This window comes from Coregonus lavaretus, assembly GCF_964263955.1.
Source record: "Coregonus lavaretus genome assembly, contig: HAP1_SCAFFOLD_1063, whole genome shotgun sequence".
NCBI classification, from domain to species: domain Eukaryota; kingdom Metazoa; phylum Chordata; class Actinopteri; order Salmoniformes; family Salmonidae; genus Coregonus; species Coregonus lavaretus.
Window position 1 is genome coordinate 106,116 of NW_028166449.1, and position 20,067 is coordinate 126,182.

Genomic DNA, 20,067 nt, shown 5'->3' on the forward strand with positions numbered 1-20,067 from the left:
TGTCTCTGTAGTGTCTCTGTAGTGTCTCTCTGTAGTGTCTCTCTGTAGTGTCTCTGTAGTGTCTCTGTAGTGTCTCTGTAGTGTCTCTGTAGTGTCTCTCTGTAGTGTCTCTCTGTAGTGTCTCTGTAGTGTCTCTGTAGTGTCTCTCTGTAGTGTCTCTGTAGTGTCTCTCTGTAGTGTCTCTGTAGTGTCTCTGTAGTGTCTCTGTAGTGTCTCTGTAGTGTCTCTCTGTAGTGTCTCTCTGTAGTGTCTCTGTAGTGTCTCTCTGTTGTGTCTCTGTAGTGTCTCTCTGTAGTGTCTCTGTAGTGTGTCTCTGTAGTGTCTCTGTAGTGTCTCTCTGTAGTGCCTCTGTAGTGTCTCTGTAGTGTCTCTCTGTAGTGTGTCTCTGTAGTGTCTCTGTAGTGTGTCTCTGTAGTGTCTCTGTAGTGTCTCTCTGTAGTGTGTCTCTGTAGTGTCTCTGTAGTGTCTCTCTGTAGTGTCTCTGTAGTGTCTCTCTGTAGTGTGTCTCTGTAGTGTCTCTGTAGTGTCTCTCTGTAGTGCCTCTGTAGTGCCTCTGTAGTGTCTCTGTAGTGTCTCTGTAGTGTCTCTCTGTAGTGTCTCTGTAGTGTCTCTGTAGTGTCTGTAGTGTCTCTCTGTAGTGTCTCTCTGTAGTGTCTCTCTGTAGTCTCTCTGTAGTGTCTCTGTAGTGTCTCTGTAGTGTCTCTGTAGTGTCTCTCTGTAGTGTCTCTCTGTAGTGTCTCTCTGTAGTCTCTCTGTAGTCTCTCTGTAGTGTCTCTGTAGTGTCTCTGTAGTGTCTCTCTGTAGTGTCTCTGTAGTGTCTCTGTAGTGTCTGTAGTGTCTCTCTGTAGTGTCTCTCTGTAGTGTCTCTCTGTAGTCTCTCTGTAGTCTCTCTGTAGTGTCTCTGTAGTGTCTCTGTAGTGTCTCTGTAGTGTCTCTCTGTAGTGTCTCTGTAGTGTCTCTCTGTAGTCTCTCTGTAGTGTCTCTGTAGTGTCTCTGTAGTGTCTCTGTAGTGTCTCTCTGTAGTGTCTCTCTGTAGTGTCTCTCTGTAGTCTCTCTGTAGTCTCTCTGTAGTGTCTCTGTAGTGTCTCTGTAGTGTCTCTCTGTAGTGTCTCTCTGTAGTGTCTCTCTGTAGTGTCTCTCTGTAGTGTCTCTGTAGTGTCTCTCTGTAGTGTCTCTGTAGTGTCTCTCTGTAGTGTCTCTGTAGTGTCTCTGTAGTGTCTCTGTAGTGTCTCTCTGTAGTGTCTCTCTGTAGTGTCTCTGTAGTGTCTCTCTGTAGTGTCTCTGTAGTGTCTCTCTGTAGTGTCTCTGTAGTGTCTCTGTAGTGTCTCTGTAGTGTCTCTGTAGTGTCTCTGTAGTGTCTCTCTGTAGTGTCTCTCTGTAGTGTCTCTCTGTAGTGTCTCTGTAGTGTCTCTCTGTAGTGTCTCTGTAGTGTCTCTCTGTAGTGTCTCTCTGTAGTGTCTCTGTAGTGTCTCTGTAGTGTCTCTGTAGTGTCTCTGTAGTGTCTCTGTAGTGTCTCTCTGTAGTGTCTCTGTAGTGTCTCTGTAGTGTCTCTCTGTAGTGTCTCTGTAGTGTGTCTCTGTAGTGTCTCTCTGTAGTGTCTCTGTAGTGTCTCTGTAGTGTCTCTGTAGTGTCTCTGTAGTGTGTCTCTGTAGTGTCTCTGTAGTGTCTCTGTAGTCTCTCTGTAGTGTCTCTCTGTAGTGTCTCTGTAGTGTCTCTGTAGTGTCTCTGTAGTGTCTCTGTAGTGTCTCTGTAGTGTCTCTGTAGTGTCTCTCTGTAGTGTCTCTGTAGTCTCTCTGTAGTGTCTCTGTAGTTTCTCTGTAGTGTCTCTGTAGTGTCTCTCTGTAGTGTCTCTGTAGTGTCTCTGTAGTGTCTCTCTGTAGTGTCTCTCTGTAGTGTCTCTGTAGTGTCTCTGTAGTGTCTCTGTAGTGTCTCTCTGTAGTGTCTCTCTGTAGTGTCTCTGTAGTGTCTCTGTAGTGTCTCTATAGTGTCTCTCTGTAGTCTCTCTGTAGTGTCTCTCTGTAGTGTCTCTGTAGTGTCTCTGTAGTGTCTCTCTGTAGTGTCTCTGTAGTGTCTCTCTGTAGTGTCTCTGTAGTGTCTCTGTAGTGTCTCTGTAGTGTCTCTATAGTGTCTCTCTGTAGTCTCTCTGTAGTGTCTCTCTGTAGTGTCTCTCTGTAGTGTCTCTCTGTAGTGTCTCTGTAGTGTCTCTGTAGTGTCTCTGTAGTGTCTCTGTAGTGTCTCTGTAGTGTCTCTGTAGTGTCTCTATAGTGTCTCTCTGTAGTCTCTCTGTAGTGTCTCTCTGTAGTGTCTCTGTAGTGTCTCTGTAGTGTCTCTCTGTAGTGTCTCTGTAGTGTCTCTGTAGTGTCTCTGTAGTGTCTCTGTAGTGTCTCTATAGTGTCTCTCTGTAGTCTCTCTGTAGTGTCTCTCTGTAGTGTCTCTCTGTAGTGTCTCTGTAGTGTCTCTGTAGTGTCTCTGTAGTGTCTCTGTAGTGTCTCTGTAGTGTCTCTCTGTAGTGTCTCTGTAGTGTCTCTGTAGTGTCTCTATAGTGTCTCTCTGTAGTCTCTCTGTAGTGTCTCTCTGTAGTGTCTCTGTAGTGTCTCTGTAGTGTCTCTCTGTAGTGTCTCTGTAGTGTCTCTCTGTAATGTCTCTGTAGTGTCTCTGTAGTGTCTCTGTAGTGTCTCTATAGTGTCTCTCTGTAGTCTCTCTGTAGTGTCTCTCTGTAGTGTCTCTCTGTAGTGTCTCTCTGTAGTGTCTCTGTAGTGTCTCTGTAGTGTCTCTGTAGTGTCTCTGTAGTGTCTCTGTAGTGTCTCTGTAGTGTATCTGTAGCCTGGTCTGTAGCGGGGTCTGGTCTGTGTCCCTGGGGCTTTATGGAGTGATTTAATTACTGATTGATGAGGAGGAGAAGTGTGTTGGAGGAATGAGTGTCTTCTTTCCTCAGGCAGGAGTTAGAGGTTACAGCACATCAATAGACAGATGGCCACAGACTGGGACCAATGGGAGTAAAACGTATTAGGTCTACGCAAAAACAACAGGAAAACGTTTTGTAAACACAAATTATATTTTAAATAAATAATTTGTATCGCTGCAGTTATATATATTATTAAAAGCTGAAATTGTAGGCTAGCCCTAATAATCAAATGATATGTGACATTTTGAATTTCCAAGATGCACGTCTTGCCGTTTCAATGTGCCGACCACTGCATTTATCAAGTTAGAAATGTCCTATATTATTAGACAATAACTGGCCATTTGAGGTTTAGGGTTTTGAATGGTCAAATAACATTTATCAGACGTTCCATTATAACAATAGATTTGTTATAACCTTGAATGTCTATTTCTCTTGGATGATGATATGACTGTGCCAATATTATCACATAAAGGTTAAGGATCTAAAAGCAGAAATTATAATATTGAAACCAAATAAAACACAACTGAAGCAAATATCAATCCAAAAGTATAGAACAAAACACAATCCACACTATGGGTAAAAGTTTGGTTCTATATAGCAGGGCTGTATTCATGTTTGTATTGGAGTATGTTCTGTACCACTCTCAATGTGTATAGGGCTATATTTCCATTTACCTGTTGGTGTGTTTGTCAGTGTTCATATTGACATGTGTGTTTCTCTCTAGATGAGTATGTGAGTTCTGAGGAGAAGAAGAAGAGGAAGCCTCGTCGTAACCGAACAACCTTCAACAGCAGTCAGCTGCAGGCGCTAGAGAGAGTGTTTGAGAAGACACACTACCCTGACGCCTTCGTACGGGAGGACCTGGCACGCAGGGTTAACCTCATTGAGACACGGGTACAGGTGAAAGTCAGGGTTAACCTCACTGAGGTACGGGTACAGGTGAGAGTCAGGGTTAACCTCACTGAGGTACGGGGTACAGGTGAGAGTCAGGGTTAACCTCACTGAGGTACGGGGTACAGGTGAGAGTCAGGGTTAACCTCACTGAGGTACGGGGTACAGGTGAGAGTCAGGGTTAACCTCACTGAGGTACGGGGTACAGGTGAGAGTCAGGGTTAACCTCACTGAGGTACGGGGTACAGGTGAGAGTCAGGGTTAACCTCACTGAGGTACGGGGTACAGGTGAGAGTCAGGGTTAACCTCACTGAGGTACGGGTACAGGTGAGAGTCAGGGTTAACCTCACTGAGATACGGGGTACAGGTGAAAGTCAGGGTTAACCTCACTGAGGTACGGGGTACAGGTGAGAGTCAGGGTTAACCTCACTGAGGTACGGGGTACAGGTGAGAGTCAGGGTTAACCTCACTGAGGTACGGGTACAGGTGAGAGTCAGGGTTAACCTCACTGAGATACGGGGTACAGGTGAGAGTCAGGGTTAACCTCACTGAGGTACGGGGTACAGGTGAGAGTCAGGGTTAACCTCACTGAGGTACGGGGTACAGGTGAGAGTCAGGGTTAACCTCACTGAGGTACGGGGTACAGGTGAGAGTCAGGGTTAACCTCACTGAGGTACGGGGTACAGGTGAGAGTCAGGGTTAACCTCACTGAGGTACGGGGTACAGGTGAGAGTCAGGGTTAACCTCACTGAGGTACGGGGTACAGGTGAGAGTCAGGGTTAACCTCACTGAGGTACGAGGTACAGGTGAGAGTCAGGGTTAACCTCATTGAGGTACGGGTACAGGTGAGAGTCAGCCTGGATCAGCTATGGGCAGTGACTCGGTTCCACTGAAATCCTTCAAAGCGGATGTAGAATAGAATAGAAAATAGTAGAACATAATAGAACACAATAGAATGTTCTTCTATTCTCTGACCTCACTCACCATCTTTATCTTGACAGCAACAATATGCAAATAGCATCATCTGATTTACACCACCAGTACCTGTCCTCTCTCTCTCTCTAACGATGTTCCAACTGTCCTCTCTCTCTCTCTAACGATGTTCCACCTGTCCTCTCTCTCTCTAACGATGTTCCACCTGTCCTCTCTCTCTCTAACGATGTTCTACCTGTCCTCTCTCTCTCTCTAACGATGTTCCACCTGTCCTCTCTCTCTCTAACGATGTTCCACCTGTCCTCTCTCTCTCTCTAACGATGTTCCACCTGTCCTCTCTCTCTCTCTAACGATGTTATACCTGTCCTCTCTCTCTCTCTAACGATGTTCCACCTGTCCTCTCTCTCTCTCTAACGATGTTCCACCTGTCCTCTCTCTCTCTCTAACGATGTTCCACCTGTCCTCTCTCTCTCTCTAACGATGTTCCACCTGTCCTCTCTCTCTCTCTAACGATGTTCCAACTGTCCTCTCTCTCTCTCTAACGATGTTCCACCTGTCCTCTCTCTCTCTCTAACGATGTTATACCTGTCCTCTCTCTCTCTCTAACGATGTTATACCTGTCCTCTCTCTCTCTCTAACGATGTTCCACCTGTCCTCTCTCTCTCTCTAACGATGTTCCACCTGTCCTCTCTCTCTCTAACGATGTTATACCTGTCCTCTCTCTCTCTAACGATGTTCCAACTGTCCTCTCTCTCTCTCTAACGATGTTCCACCTGTCCTCTCTCTCTCTAACGATGTTATACCTGTCCTCTCTCTCTCTCTAACGATGTTCCAACTGTCCTCTCTCTCTCTCTAACGATGTTCCACCTGTCCTCTCTCTCTCTCTAACGATGTTCTACCTGTCCTCTCTCTCTCTCTAACGATGTTCCACCTGTCCTCTCTCTCTCTAACGATGTTCCACCTGTCCTCTCTCTCTCTAACGATGTTCCAACTGTCCTCTCTCTCTCTCTAACAATGTTCCACCTGTCCTCTCTCTCTCTCTAACGATGTGCCACCTGTCCTCTCTCTCTCTCTAACGATGTTCCACCTGTCCTCTCTCTCTCTCTAACGATGTTCTACCTGTCCTCTCTCTCTCTCTAACGATGTTCCACCTGTCCTCTCTCTCTCTAACGATGTTCCACCTGTCCTCTCTCTCTCTAACGATGTTCCAACTGTCCTCTCTCTCTCTCTAACAATGTTCCACCTGTCCTCTCTCTCTCTCTAACAATGTTCCACCTGTCCTCTCTCTCTCTAACGATGTTCCAACTGTCCTCTCTCTCTCTCTAACGATGTTCCACCTGTCCTCTCTCTCTCTAACGATGTTATACCTGTCCTCTCTCTCTCTCTAACGATGTTCCACCTGTCCTCTCTCTCTCTAACAATGTTCCACCTGTCCTCTCTCTCTCTCTAACGATGTTCCACCTGTCCTCTCTCTCTCTAACGATGTTCCAACTGTCCTCTCTCTCTCTCTAACAATGTTCCACCTGTCCTCTCTCTCTCTCTAACGATGTTCCACCTGTCCTCTCTCTCTCTCTAACGATGTTCCACCTGTCCTCTCTCTCTCTCTAACGATGTTCCACCTGTCCTCTCTCTCTCTCTAACGATGTTCCACCTGTCCTCTCTCTCTCTAACGATGTTCCAACTGTCCTCTCTCTCTCTCTAACGATGTTCCACCTGTCCTCTCTCTCTCTCTAACGATGTTCCACCTGTCCTCTCTCTCTCTCTAACGATGTTCCACCTGTCCTCTCTCTCTCTAACGATGTTATACCTGTCCTCTCTCTCTCTCTAACGATGTTCCAACTGTCCTCTCTCTCTCTCTAACGATGTTCCACCTGTCCTCTCTCTCTCTAACGATGTTATACCTGTCCTCTCTCTCTCTCTAACGATGTTCCAACTGTCCTCTCTCTCTCTCTAACGATGTTCCACCTGTCCTCTCTCTCTCTAACGATGTTCCACCTGTCCTCTCTCTCTCTCTAACGATGTTCTACCTGTCCTCTCTCTCTCTCTAACGATGTTCCACCTGTCCTCTCTCTCTCTAACGATGTTCCACCTGTCCTCTCTCTCTCTCTAACGATGTTCCACCTGTCCTCTCTCTCTCTCTAACGATGTTCCAACTGTCCTCTCTCTCTCTAACGATGTTCCACCTGTCCTCTCTCTCTCTCTAACGATGTTCCACCTGTCCTCTCTCTCTCTCTAACGATGTTCCACCTGTCCTCTCTCTCTCTAACGATGTTATACCTGTCCTCTCTCTCTCTCTAACGATGTTCCACCTGTCCTCTCTCTCTCTCTAACGATGTTCCACCTGTCCTCTCTCTCTCTCTAACGATGTTCCACCTGTCCTCTCTCTCTCTCTAACGATGTTCCAACTGTCCTCTCTCTCTCTCTAACGATGTTCCACCTGTCCTCTCTCTCTCTAACGATGTTATACCTGTCCTCTCTCTCTCTCTAACGATGTTCCAACTGTCCTCTCTCTCTCTCTAACGATGTTCCACCTGTCCTCTCTCTCTCTCTAACGATGTTCCACCTGTCCTCTCTCTCTCTCTAACGATGTTCTACCTGTCCTCTCTCTCTCTCTAACGATGTTCCACCTGTCCTCTCTCTCTCTCTAACGATGTTCCACCTGTCCTCTCTCTCTCTAACGATGTTATACCTGTCCTCTCTCTCTCTCTAACGATGTTCCACCTGTCCTCTCTCTCTCTAACGATGTTCCACCTGTCCTCTCTCTCTCTAACGATGTTCCACCTGTCCTCTCTCTCTCTAACGATGTTCCACCTGTCCTCTCTCTCTCTAACGATGTTCTACCTGTCCTCTCTCTCTCTCTAACGATGTTATACCTGTCCTCTCTCTCTCTCTAACGATGTTCCAACTGTCCTCTCTCTCTCTCTAACGATGTTCCACCTGTCCTCTCTCTCTCTCTAACGATGTTCTACCTGTCCTCTCTCTCTCTCTAACGATGTTCCACCTGTCCTCTCTCTCTCTAACGATGTTCCACCTGTCCTCTCTCTCTCTCTAACAATGTTCCACCTGTCCTCTCTCTCTCTCTAACGATGTTCCACCTGTCCTCTCTCTCTCTCTAACGATGTTCCACCTGTCCTCTCTCTCTCTCTAACGATGTTCCACCTGTCCTCTCTCTCTCTCTAACGATGTTCCACCTGTCCTCTCTCTCTCTAACGATGTTCCAACTGTCCTCTCTCTCTCTCTAACGATGTTCCACCTGTCCTCTCTCTCTCTCTAACGATGTTCCACCTGTCCTCTCTCTCTCTCTAACGATGTTCCACCTGTCCTCTCTCTCTCTCTAACGATGTTTTACCTGTCCTCTCTCTCTCTCTAACAATGTTCTACCTGTCCTCTCTCTCTCACCTGTCCTGTCTCTCTCTCTAATGATTTTACTACCTGTCTTCTCTCTCTCTAAGGTTGTTTACCTGTCCTCTCTCTCTCTTACAATGTTTCTCCTGTCCTCTCTCACTAACAATGTTTTACCTGTCCTCTCTCTAACGATGTTCTATCTGTCCTCTCTCTCTCTCTAAAAATGTCCACCTGTCCTCTCTCTCGCTCTCTCTAACAATGTTTACCTATACTCTCTCTCTCTAACAATGTGGCACCTGTCCTCTCTCTCTCCAGGTGTGGTTTCAGAACAGGAGGGCTAAGTTCCGTCGTAACGAGCGTGCCATGCTGGCCAGTAAAAATGCCTCCATGATAAAGGCCTACTCTCGTGACCTAGCGGCGGTGGAGCAGCCAATCGTACCTCGCCCCGCCCCTCGACCCAATGACTACCTGTCCTGGGGCTCCTCCTCACCCTACAGGTAAGGACAGGACAGGTAACCGTCTCAGCTCTTTGGATTTGGGTTTTAAACCATACTGTATGTCATATACAGGCTGGGATTTAATTAAAAACACATGTCATATACAGTGAGGGAAAAAATTATTTGATCCCCTGCTGATTTTGTACATTTGCCCCCTGACAAAGAGATGACCATTCTATAATTTTAATGGTAGGTTTATTTGAACAGTGAGAGGCAGAATAACAACAACAAAATCCAGAAAAACGCATGTCAAAAAAGTTATAAATTGATTTGCATTTTAATGAGGGAAATAAGTATTTGACCCCCTCTCAATCAGAAAGATTTCTGGATCCCAGGTGTCTTTTATACAGGTAACGAGCTGAGATTAGGAGCACACTCTTAAAGGGAGTGCTCCTAATCTCAGTTTGTTACCTGTATAAAAGACACCTGTCCACAGAAGCAATCAATCAATCAGATTCCAAACTCTCCACCATGGCCAAGACCAAAGAGCTCTCCAAGGATGTCAGGGACAAGATTGTAGACCTACACAAGGCTGGAATGGGCTACAAGACCATCGCCAAGCAGCTTGGTGAGAAGGTGACAACAGTTGTTGCGATTATTCGCAAATGGAAGAAACACAAAAGAACTGTCAATCTCCCTCGGCCTGGGGCTCCATGCAAGATCTCACCTCGTGGAGTTGCAATGATCATGAGAACGGTGAGGAATCAGCCCAGAACTACACGGGAGGATCTTGTCAATGATCTCAAGGCAGCTGGGACCATAGTCACCAAGAAAACAATTGGTAACACACTACGACGTGATGGACTGAAATCCTGCAGCGCCCGCAAGGTCCCCCTGCTCAAGAAAGCACATATACAGGGCCGTCTGAAGTTTGCCAATGAACATCTGAATGATTCAGAGGAGAACTGGGTGAAAGTGTTGTGGTCAGATGAGCAAAAATCGAGCTCTTTGGCATCAACTCAACTCGCCGTGTTTGGAGGAGGAGGAATGCTGCCTATGACCCCAGAACACCATCCCCACCGTCAAACATGGAGGTGGAAACATTATGCTTTGGGGGTGTTTTTCTGCTAAGGGGACAGGACAACTTCACCGCATCAAAGGGACGATGGACGGGGCCATGTACCGTAAAATCTTGGGTGAGAACCTCCTTCCCTTAGCCAGGGCATTGAAAATGGGTCGTGGATGGGTATTCCAGCATGACAATGACCCAAAACACACGGCCAAGGCAACAAAGGAGTGGCTCAAGAAGAAGCACATTAAGGTCCTGGAGTGGCCTAGCCAGTCTCCAGACCTTAATCCCATAGAAAATCTGTGGAGGGAGCTGAAGGTTCGAGTTGCCAAACGTCAGCCTCGAAACCTTAATGACTTGGAGAAGATCTGCAAAGAGGAGTGGAACAAAATCCCTCCTGAGATGTGTGCAAACCTGGTGGCCAACTACAAGAAACGTCTGACCTCTGTGATTGCCAACAAGGGTTTTGCCACCAAGTACTGTCATGTTTTGCAGAGGGGTCAAATACTTATTTCCCTCATTAAAATGCAAATCAATTTATAACATCTTTGACATGCGTTTTTCTGGATTTTTTTGTTGTTATTCTGTCTCTCACTGTTCAAATAAACCTACCATTAAAATTATAGACTGATCATGTCTTTGTCAGTGGGCAAACGTACAAAATCAGCAGGGGATCAAATACTTTTTTCCCTCACTGTATGCATATTCTTGATACCATGGAAAGGAAACACTTTGAAGTTTGTGGAAATGTAAAATGAATGTAGGAGAATATAACACATTAGATCTGGTAAAAGATAATACAAACAAAAAAACATGAATTTTGTTTTTGTTCCATCATCTTTGAAATGCAAGAGAAAGGCATAATTGAGATTTTGGCCATTAGATGGCAGCAGTGTGTGTGCAATGTTTCAGATTGATCCAGTGAAGCGTTGCAATACTGGACTATTTTGTATCAAGTCTGCCCAAATGTGCTGAATTGGTCAATTGATACATTTTCAAGTACAAAACTACAGAGAACATACAAAAATGATATGGTAATACAAAATGTAAGTTTACACACTCCCAGGAATGTCATTCATGATGGATCATTAGCTTATACACTAACTTTCACACATCTAGACGGCCGGGCGGGGCGGGTGTGGAGCCAGAGACAGCAGGGGTTCAAACTGTAGAACCCAGTTCCTACATTTGAATATAAAAATTGATTTTATCAAACAAAACTATGCTACATTTTATCTCTGGGACCCATAGGAAGACAAATCAGAGCAAGATTACTGAATGTAAGTACATTATTTACCTTCAGAGGTGAATGTATCAAACCAGTTGCCGTGCTAAGTTTTCTGTTGTTGTGCACTCCTCAAACAATAGCATGGTATTTTTTCACTGTAATAGCTACTGTAAATTGGACAGTGCAGTTAGATTAACAATAATGTAAGCTTTCTGCCAATATAAGACATGTCTATGTCCTGGAAAGTTTGCTGTTACTTACAACAGTCATGCTAATCACATTAGCGCACGTTAGCTCAACCGTCCCGTATACGGGACACCGATCCCGTAGAGGTTAAACCCATTTTTACTCCTGAACTTATTTAGGCTTGCCATAACAAAGGGGTTGAACACTTAATGACTCGAGACATTTCAGATGTTCATGTTTTATTACAGTGCCTTCGAAATTCAAAAGGCACTCAAATATCTGAGCTATCTTTGTTGCAGGTGCATGGCAACCATAGAATAACATGAGAAGAAAGAAGAAACCCTCACACTGCTCTTGATAGTATCACTGCTCTTGATAGTATCACTGCTCTTGATGGTATCACTGCTCTTGATGGTATCACTGCTCTTGATAGTATCACTGCTCTTGATAGTATCACTGCTCTTGATAGTATCACTGCTCTTTAATAAGCTTTACGTATCAGCCTCAAGGCCTTAGTCAGAGCTTTTGTGAGTGTTTTTAATTTGCACCCTCATGTAGACATTGCTTCACCCACATCCCTTCAATGCATCGAATGGGGGAGGAGTCGAGGGAAAATAAATAAAGTTGTTACCAAATATAACCAGTGAAAAAGTACTAAATTGTCATACTTGAGTAAAAGTAAAGATACCTTAATAGAAAATGACTCAAGTAAAAGTGAAAGTCACCCAGTAAAATACTACTTGAGTAAAAGTCTAAAAGTATTTGGTTTTAAATATACTTAAGTATCAAAAGTAAATGGAATTGCTTAAATGTACTTAAGTATAAAAGTACATTCCTTATATTAAGTGAACCAGACGGCACAATTCCCCCCCCCAAAAAAAATAAAAAAAACACTCAGACATAATTGCAAACGAAGCGTTTGTGTTTAGTGAGTCCTCCAGATCAGAGGCAGTAGACCAGGGACGTCCTCTTGATAAGTGTGTGAATTGGACCATTTTCATGTCGAAATGTAACGACTACTTTTGGGTGTCAGGGAAAATGTATGGAGTAAAAAGTACATTATTTTCTTTAGGAATGTAGTGAAGTAAAAGTAAAAGTTGGCAAAAATATAAATAGTAAAGTGCAGATACCCAAAAAAACTACTTAAGTAGTACTTTAAAGTATTTTACTTAAGTACTTTACACCACTGAATATAACAATGTGAATGTCATAAGTATTCTAATGAAGCGTGTACATAGTGTAAAACATCTGGTCGGCAGGTAGCTTAGTGGTTAAGAGCGTTGTGCCAGTAATCGAAAGGTCGCTGGTTCTAATCCCTGAGCCGACTAGGTGAAAAGTCTGTCGATGTGCCCTTGAGCAAGGCACTTAACCCTACTTGCTCCTGTAAGAGCGTCTGCTAAATGACTAAAATGTAAATATAAAACCACAATGAGGACATCGACCTATCAAGTACGTTTTCATAAATCATTGGGTACAGTGCAAGAAAAAACATCAGAGTAACCTGAAGTGGTGGCAATAATTCATGTTCACATTTACAACGTAACATGCGTGGACATTTCATCACTAAGACCTTTAGGGAATAATGTCTGGAGGGTGGAAATCCCATGTATATCTACTGGTGTTGGTTGAGCATCATTACATTCACGTCATTTAGCAGACACTCTTATCCAGAGCGACTTACAGTTAGTGAGTGCATACATTATTATTTTTTATTTTTCATACTGGCCCCCCCCCCCGTGGGAATCGAACCCACAACCCTGGCTTTGCAAATGCCATGCTCTACCAACTGAGCTACATCCCTGCCGGCCATTCCCTCCCCTACCCTGGAACGATGCTGGGCCAATTGTGCGCCGCCCCATGGGTCTCCCGGTCTCCCGGTCACGGCCGGCTACGACAGAGCCTCATCTTGTGTTTTCCGTAATTCCAAATGAAGAGCTTCATCCACACATTGTAGAGAGTAGCCTCTTCTGTATATTTGGTTAATTCTCTGGCTGGGCAAATAAGAGGAGGTGGTATAGCTCATCTATTATTTAGCTGAATCGGGGACAGTATAGGCAACTCCAAACGCCCGCGGAGGTTGTGAAATACAGGATGAACACGAGACTCACATGTTGCGGTTCATTTATTGTTTTAATTATTCCAGGCTCCCTTTGTTATTTCGTTTTCGTTTTAGAAATAAAATGGTTGAACGAATTAATGATTAATGTGTATATTGAAGTAGCAATTGAAAGAGAACGCTTTGGAGATAATGGGGAAATTACCAGACCAAATGTGAGGACACAACGGTTCACTTGATACAAGACTAAAGTTACAAACGTCTCAATATCACAGACCTGATTTGCCCTAGCGAAAAATGCATCAACCCCTATTAAAAACCTTATCTCAAAACCTGAATATGAATACATTTGCTGCAAATGTGCCATACGTCCATGCCTGTTATTTTATATAAATTACACAAACCTAAAACACAACAAGGCAATTATCCAGGCAGACCAGTGGTTGCATTTATCCAGGCAGACCAGTGGTTGCATTTATCCAGGCAGACCAGTGGTTGCATTTATCCAGGCAGACCAGTGGTTGCATTTATCCAGGCAGACCAGTGGTTGCATTTATCCAGGCAGACCAGTGGTTGCATTTATCCAGACAGACCAGTGGTTGCATTTATCCAGACAGACCAGTGGTTGCATTTATCCAGGCAGACCAGTGGTTGCATTTATCCAGGCAGACCAGTGGTTGCATTTATCCAGGCAGACCAGTGGTTGCATTTATCCAGGCAGACCAGTGGTTGCATTTATCCAGGCAGACCAGTGGTTGCATTTATCCAGGCAGACCAGTGGTTGCATTTATCCAGGCAGACCAGTGGTTGCATTTATCCAGGCAGACCAGTGGTTGCATTTATCCAGGCAGACCAGTGGTTGCATTTATCCAGACAGACCAGTGGTTGCATTTATCCAGGCAGACCAGTGGTTGCATTTATCCAGGCAGACCAGTGGTTGCATTTATCCAGGCAGACCAGTGGTTGCATTTATCCAGGCAGACCAGTGGTTGCATTTATCCAGGCAGACCAGTGGTTGCATTTATCCAGACAGACCAGTGGTTGCATTTATCCAGGCAGACCAGTGGTTGCATTTATCCAGGCAGACCAGTGGTTGCATTTATCCAGGCAGACCAGTGGTTGCATTTATCCAGACAGACCAGTGGTTGCATTTATCCAGGCAGACCAGTGGTTGCATTTATCCAGGCAGACCAGTGGTTGCATTTATCCAGACAGACCAGTGGTTGTATTTATCCAGGCAGACCAGTGGTTGCAGGAATAGGCTCAATGCCAGAGACATTGTCGAACTTAGTAAACTATTTTATTACATCATATGTGAAAGACTATAGACTTCATAAATAAGATCTCACCAACAACGTATAACTATTTCAGGTTTGATGATGAATATTACCTCCAAACGAATGGAACATCGATGAGCTCCACGCTATGCTAACCTTTATGTGCGTCATTTTGAAGAACATTCTGTTAACAATGAAATGAAAATCCATTCTTGAATAAAGTCCTGAAGTGGTATCGCTATATTGACGACATCTTTTGCATATGGGGAGGAACGGGAGAAGAGCTGTCAGACTTTATGGCATTTACCCTAATCTCAAATACACTATTGAATGTGACACATTTACATTTTAGTCATTTAGCAGACAGCTTCCACCCAGAGCCCACCAGAGCCCACCCAGAGCCCACCAGAGCCCACCCAGAGCCCACCAGAGCCCACCCAGAGCCCACCAGAGCCCACCCAGAGCCCACCCAGAGCCCACCCAGAGCCCACCAGAGCCCACCAGAACCCACCCAGAGCCCACCCAGAGCCCACCAGAGCCCACCCAGAGCCCACCCAGAGCCCACCAGAGCCCACCCAGAGCCCACCAGAGCCCACCCAGAGCCCACCAGAGCCCACCCAGAGCCCACCAGAGCCCACCCAGAGCCCACCCAGAGCCCACCAGAGCCCACCAGAACCCACCCAGTCTGAAAAACTGGCTTCTTGGAAGTCCTCTTTTTAATGGCTCTGGGTGGAAGCTGTCCGCTTGTAATATAGTAGTTCTGTTGGTTTCTTTTCTATACAGAGTTGTAAACAAGGTTCCATTTGATTTCTCAATCCACATATCGAGGTAATGAACACGTTTAGTGTCAAGGGGCCTCCTGTAGCTCAGTTGGTAGAGCATGGCGCTTGCAACGCCAGGGTTGTGGGTTCAATTCCCACGGGGGGGGGGGGGGGGGGGGGGGGCAGTATGAAAAATGTATGCACTCACTAACTGTAAATCGCTCTGGATAAGAGCGTCTGCTAAATGACTAAAATGTAAATGTGTCACATTCAATAGTGTATTTGAGATTAGGGTCAATGTCATTGAGTAATGCCATAAAGTCTGACAGCTCTTCTCCCGTTCCTCCCCATATGCAAAAGATGTCGTCAATATAGCGATACCACTTCAGGACTTTATTCAAGAATGGATTTTCATTTCATTGTTAACAGAATGTTCTTCAAAATGACGCACATAAAGGTTAGCATAGCGTGGAGCTCATCGATGTTCCATTCGTTTGGAGGTAGTATTCATCATCAAACCTGAAAACGTTATTGGTGAGATCTTATTTATGAAGTCTATAGTCTTTCACATATGATGCCAATTCTTGCACATGAGATGTAATAAAATAGTTTACTAAGTTCGACAATGTCTCTGGCATTTTTTATTTTATTTATTTTATTTCACCTTTATTTAACCAGGGAAGCCAGTTGAGAACAAGTAATCATTTACAACTGCGACCTGGCCAAGATAAAGCAAAGCAGTGCGATAAAAAACAACAACACAGAGTTACATATGGGGTAAAAAAACATCAAGTCAAAAAAATACAACAGAAAATATATATACAGTGTGTGCAAATGTAGCAAGTTATGGAGGTAAGGCAATAAATAGGCTATAGTGCAAAATAATTACAATTAGTATTAACACTGGAATGCTAGATGTGCAAGAGATTATGTGCAAATAGAGATACTGGGGTGCAAAAGAGCAAAATAAATAACAATATAGGGATGAGGTAGTTGGGTGGGCTAATTTCAGATGGGCTGTGTACAGGTGCAGTGATCGGTAAGCTGCTCTGACAACTGATGCTTAAAGTTAGTGAGGGAGATAAGAGTCTCCAGCTTCAGAGATTTTTGCAGTTCGTTCCAGTCATTAGCAGCAGAGAACTGGAAGGAATGGCGGCCAAAGGAGGTGTTGGCTTTGGGAATGACCAGTGAGATATACCTGCTGGAGCGCAGACTATGGGTGGGTGCTGCTATGGTGACCAATGAGCTAAGATAAGGCGGGGATTTGCCTAGCAGTTATTTATAGATGACCTGGAGCCAGTGGGTTTGGCGACGAATATGTAGTGAGGACCAGCCGACAAGAGCGTACAGGTCACAGTGGTGGGTAGTATATGGGGCTTTGGAGACAAAACGGATGGCACTGTGATAGACTACATCCAATTTGCTGAGTAGAGTGTTGGAAGCTATTTTGTAAATGACATCGCCGAAGTCAAGGATCGGTAGGATAGTCAGTTTTACGAGGGCATGTTTGGCAGCATGAGTGAAGGAGGCTTTGTTGCGAAATAGGAAGCCGATTCTAGATGTAACTTTGGATTGGAGATGCTTAATGTGAGTCTGGAAGGAAAGTTTACATTCTAACCAGACACCTAGGTATTTGTAGTTGTCCACATACTCTAGGTCAGACCCGTCGAGAGTAGTGATTCTAGTCGGGTGGGCGGGTGCCAGCAGTGTTCGATTGAAGAGCATGCATTTAGTTTTACTAGTGTTTAAGAGCAGTTGGAGGCTACTGAAGGAGTGTTGTATGGCATTGAAGCTCGTTTGGAGGTTTGTTAACACAGTGTCCAATGAAGGGCCAGATGTATACATTGAGCCTATTCCTGCAACCACTGGTCTGTCTGGATAAATGCAACCACTGGTCTGCCTGGATAAATGCAACCACTGGTCTGCCTGGATAAATGCAACCACTGGTCTGCCTGGATAAATGCAACCACTGGTCTGCCTGGATAAATGCAACCACTGGTCTGCCTGGATAAATGCAACCACTGGTCTGCCTGGATAAATGCAACCACTGGTCTGCCTGGATAAATGCAACCACTGGTCTGCCTGGATAAATGCAACCACTGGTCTGTCTGGATAAATGCAACCACTGGTCTGTCTGGATAAATGCAACCACTGGTCTGCCTGGATAAATGCAACCACTGGTCTGCCTGGATAAATGCAACCACTGGTCTGCCTGGATAAATGCAACCACTGGTCTGCCTGGATAAATGCAACCACTGGTCTGCCTGGATAAATGCAACCACTGGTCTGCCTGGATAATTGCCTTGTTGTGTTTTAGGTTTGTGTAATTTATGCAAAATAACAGGCATGGACGTATGGCACATTTGCAGCAAAGGTATTCATATTCAGGTTTTGAGATAAGGTTTTTAATAGGGGTTGATGCATTTTTCGCTAGGGCAAATCAGGTCTGTGATATTGAGACGTTTGTAACTTTAGTCTTGTATCAAGTGAACCGTTGTGTCCTCACATTTGGTCTGGTAATTTCCCCATTATCTCCAAAGCGTTCTCTTTCAATTGCTACTTCAATATACACATTAATCATTAATTCGTTCAACCATTTTATTTCTAAAACGAAAACGAAATAACAAAGGGAGCCTGGAATAATTACAACAATAAATGAACCGCAACATGTGAGTCTCGTGTTCATCCTGTATTTCACAACCTCCGCGGGCGTTTGGAGTTGCCTATACTGTCCCCGATTCAGCTAAATAATAGATGAGCTATACCACCTCCTCTTATTTGCCCAGCCAGAGAATTAACCAAATATACAGACGGAGATTCAGTGAAACAAAATCACATTGATTGATTTAGACAAGTCACAGGCTTTTTTGGTCGAGAGTAGGCCTAAACGACCGCGAGGGAAGAGTCAAATAATCCTAACATTTCCACAACCTAATTGTAGGCTAACCAGTATCCTAACGGAGATTCAGTGAAAATACAATTCTGACATTGACATCAAGGTTGGATGGCTTCTTTTGCATTCCAACGTATTGGAAAGGTTGCTAAACCATTTTCCACCTGGCCTACTGTGTTGTATTATCCTGACCGTACAGCTTTCTTTCTCCCCACGCTCCACCTGACTCTCTCCCGATGTCACCTGGTGCTTCGCTCTATTGTTGTCATCTATTCAGTAACATTACACAGGTCAATGTAAGAAATAAAGCAAATCAATTAAGTAGCTCAGCTCTTGAAAATATGTGAAATCTTTTTGTTGAGTTGTATTTGATCTGCCTAGTAACCGAGGCGCCATCAACTTGTTTATTTAGTAGAAATCACTTGCTGCTTTATAGTCAGTCAACACATATATTTTAAGAATATCATGGAATATATATATAATATAACTGAACATTTTCGTTTCACTTACAATAAAAACCGTGTATCAACAGTTTTAGTAAGTAATATGCTACAGTGTCACAGTTTCTTCTGACCAAGTAGAAACCAAAACAGATGTGTCTTGTTCTGGGTGTGAGCTGTTGTGCGCGCGGGACAGAGGAAGAGCAATCCTTACACTATTGTTCTAAATTCAATCATCCTCTTCTTCTTCATCCTCGTCATTAAGTTCATTCAGATTCAATTATGAAGTCATGCACAATTATCAGTTTCTATTTGGTTTATATCGCTCATTCATTCAGTAGAGACACATTAGCGCCTTGTGCCCAACGCTGTACCCAAAAGCATAATCAGCGCTCTAGCTCCCCCTGTGGTGGTCTGGTGCAATGAAGCATGCAGGGTAACAAAATAAACCACAAATTACCTCAATGTCCCGCCGCATAATCTTTAAACTTTTAATTGAGGAACCACTGTATGTATACTGAGTTCAGAGTCCATATGCTGAGTTCACAGTCCATATGCTGAGTTCACAGTCCATATGCTGAGTTCACAGTCCATATGCTGAGTTCACAGTCCATATGCTGAGTTCACAGTCCATATGCTGAGTTCAGAGTCCATATGCTGAGTTCACAGTCCATATGCTGAGTTCACAGTCCATATGCTGAGTTCACAGTCCATATGCTGAGTTCACAGTCCATATGCTGAGTTCACAGTCCATATGCTGAGTTCACAGTCCATATGCTGAGTTCAGAGTCCATATGCTGAGTTCAGAGTCCATATGCTGAGTTCACAGTCCATATACTGAGTTCACAGTCCATATGCTGTAGACCTAATACTATGATTACCCATGGGAATGTCCACGCAAGCTCTACTGTAAATACTGTATGAAACTGGTTAAAATAGTTTTTTCCTTTCTCTTGACAAGTATGTCCTTGTGTGCAATGGAAGTTATAAATTACATATTTTTCTATTTTAAAAATTTAAATCATATCCAGAATCAGTCTGTAATTTGAATCACTGACAGTAGGCTAAACAGCCATTTTGAGGGTTAGTGTTGAAGGGTTATGGTTAGGGTTAGTGTTAGTGTTAGGGTTATGGTTAGGGTTAGGGTTATGGTTAGGGTTATGGTTAGTGTTAGGGTTATGGTTAGTGTTATGGTTAGGGTTAGGGTTAGGGATATGGTTAGTGTTAGGGTTAGTGTTATGGTTATGGTTAGGGTTAGTAGATAGCTTAATAATAACTCTATGTTCTCCCTAACTCTACAGTTCCATGGTAGCATACCCCCCCACCTGTTCCCCCCCCACCTCAGCCCAGGGGATGAACATGGCTAACAGCATCGCTAACCTCCGGCTCAAAGCCAAGGAGTACAGCCTCAACCAGGTGCCTACTGTCAACTGATGAAGAGGAGGAGTACAGCCTCAACCAGGTGCCTACTGTCAACTGATGAAGAGGAGGAGTACAGCCTCAACCAGGTGCCTACTGTCAACTGATGAAGAGGAGGAGTAAGATCAAATCTTCTTCCAAAGTCTAGAGAGGTCGACAGAGCAATCACGTTGACCCAAAGGATGACACAACAACCAGTTGAAACTGCAGTCTTTGTTTTTGACGGC

General features: G+C 44.3%; 1 protein-coding gene across 1 annotated transcript in view; it reads left to right on the plus strand.

Annotated features, from left to right (window-relative positions):
• LOC311114692 (paired mesoderm homeobox protein 1-like) overlaps positions 1–19,855 on the plus strand; it is a gene marked incomplete at both ends in the record, with an annotated part of 34,175 nt that extends 14,320 nt beyond the window's left edge. The window contains 3 exons of the mRNA XM_084189933.1: positions 3,630–3,805; positions 8,390–8,571; positions 19,723–19,855. Of these exons, the coding sequence (XP_084046059.1) occupies positions 3,630–3,805; positions 8,390–8,571; positions 19,723–19,855 (491 nt within the window). The remainder of the gene's footprint in view (positions 1–3,629; positions 3,806–8,389; positions 8,572–19,722) is intronic.
• Between the last annotated feature and the right edge of the window lie 212 nt (positions 19,856–20,067).